General features: G+C 36.8%; 1 protein-coding gene across 2 annotated transcripts; it reads left to right on the top strand.

The window, feature by feature from the left end:
- Nucleotides 1-6,350, top strand: LOC125269506. 2 transcript variants are annotated; one of them, XM_048192401.1, is made up of 6 exons: nt 10-1,147; nt 1,476-1,784; nt 1,942-2,053; nt 3,922-3,964; nt 5,835-5,879; nt 6,075-6,350. In XM_048192401.1, the coding sequence occupies exons 1-6, from the start codon at nt 1,078-1,080 to the stop codon at nt 6,099-6,101; spliced, it is 606 nt and encodes a 201-aa protein (XP_048048358.1). In that variant the 5' UTR covers nt 10-1,077; the 3' UTR covers nt 6,102-6,350. The 2 variants fall into 2 exon arrangements, with proteins under 2 accessions (XP_048048357.1, XP_048048358.1); XM_048192400.1 differs by lacking the exon at nt 6,075-6,350 and having other exon boundaries at nt 1-1,147; nt 5,835-6,059.
- The last annotated feature ends 1,328 nt before the right edge of the window (nt 6,351-7,678 follow it).

The following is a 7,678-nucleotide window of genomic DNA, read 5'->3' as shown; positions in this document are numbered from 1 at the left end:
TTGTTTTTAGAGGCAGCTTGCATCTTCACTACATTGAATATGCACAAACAAGTTGTCAGTACCAGTCGTCTGGTTTATTAGAAGCAGAGACTGTTCTTTGTTAGAAGTAAGAAGAAACCTCATTGCTTGACTGGCTATCTGCTATCTCAGACAATGATATCTTTGTGTTTGTGCCACCATAGCTTCACTAAGTTAAGTGTTTCGAAAGGGAGGGGTGAGCATGGTGCTGAGCCGTTGGTTGCAATTCGCAACCCCACCACTAGATGCCACTAAAATTTACACACTGCACCTTTAAATGCACAAGGAGGCTAATCAAGAGAACTAGAGACAGGCAAACAGGAACAGAACAGATTCAAACCAAAACACAAATAAACTAACATACCTGTGAGTTGTGACACATATCTTCATGCAGACGCTCATGTTTATTGAAGTCTGTGCCAAAGTCAGCAAAAAATGGGAATATGAAATAGTGATGGTCTCACAGAGATGCAATACCTCCCCTTTGTGGTTGATGTGTGAAGTGGAATTTAGTGATTAATTTAGTCAAACTGCAAAAGTCACGCCCCCACGGCAGACAGTGACAGGATGTGAGCGTTCTGCTGTGGAAAATGTGCTCTGTGGTTTCACTGGTCACTGCAGACTAGAGCACAAAACTAATCAGATTATACTGTATACCTTACATTACCATCCATTATATAAGTAATGTATATGTGAGCATTGTATTTAGGTGACCTGTGTTTGCATTTACTCATTTAATAATTATTCTTCAGCATTGTTGTTTTTTTTCTTTCTTTCAAAGACTGCATTACAAGAAAAAAAAGAAAAAAGTGTACATGATCAATGGAAACTGTAAATTGTGTAACTGACAATATGACTTATGTCAATGATCTGCTACTGTACCAAAAGTTATTAAGTATATTCTTATAAGCCGCCTTATAGGCATTGCCTGTCTCACTCAGTTCAGTTCTTCCTTTACTAGTTCAGTCTCTACAGCACGTCTACAAGCCTTCAAGATACTGAACACGGACAGTAAGACAGTTTATACTCCTTCACAGCCCTTAAACTGAGTTTCCTGTTATGGCAAATTTTCAAATCAGGATTCTTCATCTGGATCTTTTTGTCGTCATTATTCTCCTGACTTACACAGGTACTGATTTAAGATTATTTATTTCCTTTCCTCACTTGTTTTATGATGTCCTCGTCTCAAAGCCGATAAACAGGATGTACATTATGCTAGCTGATATGAATATAAAGCCCAACATAGATTGATGATAAAATTATTTACTATCTTACCATTTAGTGTAGTTGTTGAAACATGTATTGATTGTATTGTATTCGAATGTTTTTATATTTTTATTTTTAAGAGCCATATGAACAATGTCTCTCATTAGCTTTTGCATGTGTGCATGATTTTACCATCCACTGAAGTTACTGTAAAACTGCAGTGATTGTGATTTTCTGTGTCTTTTCATCAGATTATTCCAAATCCAATCAAGAGCAAAGGATTCAGCAGCACATCAACAAAACAGTGTTTGTGGGGGAAACAGTTACACTTCACTGCAACAAAACCAAATTTGATTACGATTTCACATGGAAAATGAACAACTCTGTTATTTTTAGGCAGGTCTCTGATTTTAACATAACTAAAACAAACTTCAGCTCAAACAGGATTCACATCAACCCAGCAGTTCCAAGAGAATTAAAAATACATCAAATACAAGCGTCTGATGCAGGAAACTACACCTGTTATCCAGCAGAAATAAGATGGACATTAACAATAACAGGTTATTACATTATTTTATTTTATGGATTTGTTTTCTTTTAAAACAAGTGCATTTATTTTAGAAGAAATTAAAAAGTATGTTTGTAACCAGTGACTAGTATCTAGTAGAGTGCTGGTTGACTGATATCATGTGTGATTGACTCTTTTGTGTCTGTCAGAAAACAGACCAGCGTCACCCAAACAAATGCCGCTCTACATCATCATCATCATCTCATGTTCTGGAGTCATTATGATCTTTCTGATAATCACCATCAGCTTCTGCATTCACAGGTGAGAGACATTGAGTTGTTTTATCAACAGTTCAGCTCCTCAACCTCTACTAAACCTGTGCTATAGAAATAAATTATAACCTACTATACATGCCAGCTGATGAAATACTTCATACTTTTTCATTTATTTTTTCAAATGTATATTTGTAGGCAGTCTATTTAAACTCAGCTCAAACAAGCAGCTTTATTGGCAAAGCTTATATTCATTAAGTCCATTCACCAATGTACAAATAGCATTTTACTTCAATTTACAGTTTGTGTGAACAGTATTTATCACAGTGTAAAGAAAGTCTTAGTGCAAACAGTATCTTCCACTGTTTACACTTAGTGTAAATTGTATCTTTTTACACTTTGTAAATAGCACCTGCTAATGGTATACATGCAGATTTTACTATTTGACTCTTGTCCAGATCCCAAACTTTAAAGGGTTAGTTCACCCAGAAATGAAAATAATGTAATTTATTACTCACCCTCATGTCGTTTCACACCCTCAAGTCCTTCGTTAATCTTCAGAACACAAATTAAGATATTTTTGATTAAATCCGATGGCTCAGTGAGGCCTCCATAGCCAGCAATGTCATTTCCTCAAGATCCATAAAGGTACTAAAAACATATTTAAATCAGTTCATGTGAGTACAGTGGTTCAATATTAATATTATAAAGTGACAAGAATATTTTTGGTGCGCCAAAAAAACAAAATAACGACTTATATAGTGATGGCCGATTTCAAAACACTGCTTCAGGAAGCTTCTGAGTTTTATGATTCTTCTGTGTTGAATCAGCGGTTCGGATGACGCACCACAAGATTTTTTTTGGATACAATCCTGATTAGTACCTGGAAATCCCTTTCAGACAGCTTTCTCTTGCGTCGACAGTTACTCCTGTTGCATGTGGTTCATCCTACATGGTGGTATGCCGACATTACCCTGGATACTGTGGCTCTTGATACACCACAAAGACTTGCTGTCCTGGTCACAGATGAACTTCAACACTATATTGGCCAATGGCCAGTGTTTCATTTTCATTTTCCAACCACTGTACATTCCACCACATTGTGAGAAAAGTGTTTTTACAGTTTTTTTTTTTTTTTTCAACTGCTCACACACATTTTCAAAACTTTTTTTTTTTTCAAAACTACCCACAAATCCAAGAATTGTACACACAAAATGCAAAATGCCTCACATCTCTTGCAAAATGAAGCACTGCATTGAAAATATCACAAACACATCTCAAAAGCAAACATTTGTTTTACGTTGCAAACACTTTTGCCATAATATTCTATTTTTGGATATATCATATACACACAGTTATTCAAAACCTAAACCCCTCTTCTTTCATGAGCTTCTATGTACATTTCTGTACAAGATTGATAGTAATTGGCAGAGAGATGTTGAAAAATTCATGGTAAACACAATTGCATGGTACAAAAGAAAAGAAATACATCAACCATGTGTAGTTGGACAGAAACAATGGTTGTGTTTGAAAAGGGAAATCAAGACACTTCTGTTAGATTTTTGAGTGTTACATAGAGAATTGTGTGTTGTGTTTTGCAAAAGGTGTTTTATGAAATTGAAAACTGAGTCAAAGGCTGAGAATTAGTGTATGGTTTTGCAGATTTTGTGTGTGGTTCTGCTGTTTGAGTGTCAGGTTTCAAAAATCGTGTGACAAGTAAGGATTTTGTAGCAGTTAAAAAAAAAAAAAAACACTAAAACACTTCAGGACCAAAAGTGCAGACACATAAAACTATCAGATAGTTGAAACATACACACACACACACACACACACTTCACAAATCCAATGATCACCCCCTGCTTTCTTATGAACTGAGCTGTGTTCTGTTGTTCTCAAATTACTTCATCATTTTAACAGGAAATTGAGGCAGAAGATCAACTTTGGATCAGATAAGAAGGATGTAAGTATATTTTACCACACCACTGCAGGCTATTATTGGGCTTCTATATCTGTTCTTGATTGGGAAGCAGTAGCGGCTTCTTGCCATAAATTTAGGTAGAGCAGATTCAGATTCTTAGCACTAGTTTATGATGACCATTTTTGTAAGATTTATATTCTAATTACTGAACACATCCACTATTGGGGAACACATCAGACACACTTTTGGCAGAATTCTAATGTTCTTGCTTTATTTAGCCTGAGGGTGGCGCTCTAATGATGATTGACAGACTTCAGTACACAAGACAAATGCATAGAATGCGTTTGATCTTCATATAGGAAGAACAGACATGCCAACTAGTTACTGACCTGGGTAGCGTTTCCCAAAAGCATCGTAAGCCTAAGTTGATCGTAGCTGCATTGGTTTCAATAGAGCTACGATCAACTTAAGCTTACGATGCTTTTGGGAAACTCTGCCTAGATGCAGACACATATCTGAAGCAGACTGATATCGTCTTGTCTGGAGTGAGGTTTACATAAGGTGTGTTTACCTAGGTTAAAAAATTAGCGGGGCAGCCAGAAACCTGCAAGTACAGGTCTCTGCAGGACATTAATGATTGATGGGCGAGGCCGTAATCAGAGGGGCGTTTTTGAGAGTGTATTTGTTGCCCATGTCAGAGTGTGGGTAGGGTTTAGGGGTGGGGTCGGGTGAAGGGGATCATTCTCACTGCATGATATATAAATACCCACCAGTTTGAAAACACCAACAAATAAAAAAAAACGCCCACTGTTGTTCCGCAGAGACCTCATACTCAGATCTGCCCCAATAGAGTGCCCCAGGGATGACGCGTTTTTGTAGGCTAACCCGGAAGTTAGCGGCGCACGGGTTCCCTCAGTTGAAAGCCTATGCATTTTTCCCATAGACTTTTGGAAAATTGCAGAAAATAAGCTCTGTGTTTAACAAAGGGTTATGACACTTACACATTTTGTCTATCAAGATAATCTTTACAAGTTAACACAACATTTATAGATTTTGAAGCCTAAATAAAGTCGTCAGATATAAAAGGCTAACAGTAAGCTATAAACGGACTACAGCACACCATGGTCGCGGATCAACGTTGTCACCACCAAGCTTCCTCAAACTGTATTTAAAAAAACAACTTTACTTACAAACATGCTCGCTGATTATGATATGCGCTGTGTATGAATATTTATCCACTTTTTCATGAGAAATGCTGTCCAAATGTCCCGTTTTTAATGATGATGTCTAAAGTCCCCGCCAAAGAAAGTAGTCCCTTTTAGACACAGTAAAAGTTTAAAAAATCACAAGTGGGTTATAACTGGTGTGTTTTATATCATAGATCAAAACGTGAAAGTATTTAGAGGCTTTGTTAACCACAGACCTTATTTCAGGCTATTTAGCAAAAACCCATTCAAAAAACCCATAGACTTTACGGCGTTGGAACCAGAAGTCCAAAAATGCTAACTCGCTTCCGGGTTTTGCCTACAAAAACGCGTCATCCCTGAGGCACTCTATAGCTCTCTATGATAGCGCACTGCAGATCTATTCCTTACCACAGATTTACAATTGGTAATTTGTGGGGCGCTGTAGAGCTGGGGAGGGCTCCGAGACAAGCTGCCTCACTTAGTATCATGAATACATGCCTGCCAAATCCTTGCGCCGCATTTAATATATCCTGCTCACTTTACAACTTAAAATAGTCTAGAAAATCCAAAAAATATTTGTTGCAGAATGCTGAACAAATTAATAATGTATTATAATAATTCAGTGTTTATAGAGGTTCTGCCCCACCTGCCCGTAGACGAGCCGCGGCTGTTGAGAAGTTAAACTTGTGGTATGTTTTTTTTCTATTTTTGCTTGATCTGCATAGGTGAAGATGATCTCTCACTGTGACAAACACACAATAACAGCCTGTGTAAGTCAGTTCAACTTGACACCCATCTACACCCATCTCCATCATGCATGTTCACTGTTTCCATCTATCACTGGCCCCAACTGCTGCAAAACAAAACAGATACATTATCACTGATAAACTGCACAACAGAGATATGAATGGGAGCTGAAATGCTTGTTGTTTGTGCTTGACTTGTTTTATCTTCCTTTTCATCAGGTCTACAGTCTTCATACAGTTTCATGAACATGATCATTCCTTCTCAAGACACTAGTTTGATGTGTCTGTCACTCATCAGATGAGCATCTCAATACAGGAAGAAGTTTTTAGTCATTTTCATGGGTTAGAACGGGACCGTCCCAAGAATCTGTGCAGTCTCAGAGGTCTCATGTTTTTTGTCCCCAAAATGCTATTTTGCTTAGTTGAATAAAAATATCTATCCAAATAAATGTCATTTTCATTTTCAGAGGGACATGAATTTTAAACTTTGATATGTTTGACTAAATACTTTCATTTACCATTATTAAATAATCAGTTGATTTTTTCCCTTTTTTTTCTTTTTTTTTTATACATATTGCTGATGTGACTGACAGTACAGTTAGTTACAGTTTTTTTCAACTGCTTACTCACATTTTCAAAACGTGTCCTCTTTTTTTTCAAAACTTTACACACAAATCCAAGAATTGCACACACAAAATGCAAAATGCCTCATCTCTTGCAAAATGAAGCACTGCATTAAAAATATCACAAACACATCTCAAAAGCAAACATTTGTCTTAGGTTGCTTTTTTGAGATGTGTTGATGCATGAAATTTAAAATCAACTTGTTTTTCCCTTAAAATGATACATTTTCTCAGTTTAAACATTTGATATGTCAATTTAAAACATTTCTGTGATTAATCGTGATTAATTGCAATTAAAAACACTTAAGTTTTTATATGTTTTTAATATATTTTATAATGTAATAATTTCACAGTAAAAATCTCCAAATTAAAACAACATAACGACAGTATATTTTAAATACTTGTTTAATGGCATCTTTTTATGAATGAAGGCCAGTATCACTGATACCAATACCAAAGCCACTGGAAGGCAAGCCTGCAACCTTTAGCCAAAAAAGCGTAACAGCTAAAGCAAACGCTCAGCCTCTGGCGGTACGCAGGGATGGAGACCAGAGGCTGTTTTTTGAATGGATGTCAATGGGTGAGAGGCTTCACTATGCTGATTAAACAGCTTTTGTGGGGAAATAGCTAATCATTTAATTAATCGACAGCCTGTTTGCAAATCTTCAGCATGTTTTACACTAAACAATACTTTAGTTGGGAACTATATGTGGATTTTAGCTTGATAAAAATGTATTTTTTTAAGAGAAGGCAGACTAGGGAATGTTGCAACAGGTATGACTCATTTACGGCATTACCAACAGCACATGTGCCGTATTACTGTTGAACAGATGTTGTAGTATAGATGTTGAAAATAAACATTAGATGTTGTGTCAAAGCCACTGGAAGGCAAGCCTGTAACATATAGCCAAAAAAGCATAACGGCTAACGCTAAGGCTCTGGCTGTACGCAGGGAAGGAGTTTTAAACGGCGGGCACTGATGTCACTGCCATTACACGATAGGCTGAGAGGTGCTGCACGTGATTAAGTTAGCCTTTTTGCTTTCTTCAATGGTAAGAGATACAAACCCTCTCATCTCCCTATGATATACAATCTCTGCTAATACTTCTACTGATGTCTCGATGAAATAGATTTTTCCCCCCAATTTTAAACATGAATTAAAGCCATTCAACATTACAGTGTAATTGAAAGCTATCATTT

This window comes from Megalobrama amblycephala, linkage group LG6 (assembly GCF_018812025.1).
Source record: "Megalobrama amblycephala isolate DHTTF-2021 linkage group LG6, ASM1881202v1, whole genome shotgun sequence".
Lineage (NCBI taxonomy): Eukaryota > Metazoa > Chordata > Actinopteri > Cypriniformes > Xenocyprididae > Megalobrama > Megalobrama amblycephala.
Note: the sequence above shows the minus strand (reverse complement) of the source record. Positions and strands in the feature narration are given on the sequence as shown.

Excerpts from the sequence above, each read along its gene's own strand:
- LOC125269506 (XM_048192400.1), top strand. The coding sequence starts at position 1,078 with ATGGCAAATTTTCAAATCAGGATTCTTCATCTGGATCTTTTTGTCGTC. Across the intron at positions 1,785-1,941 it reads ATGGACATTAACAATAACAG|AAAACAGACCAGCGTCACCC; the intron begins GTTATTACATTA and ends TGTGTCTGTCAG. Across the intron at positions 3,965-5,834 it reads TTGGATCAGATAAGAAGGAT|GTGAAGATGATCTCTCACTG; the intron begins GTAAGTATATTT and ends TGATCTGCATAG.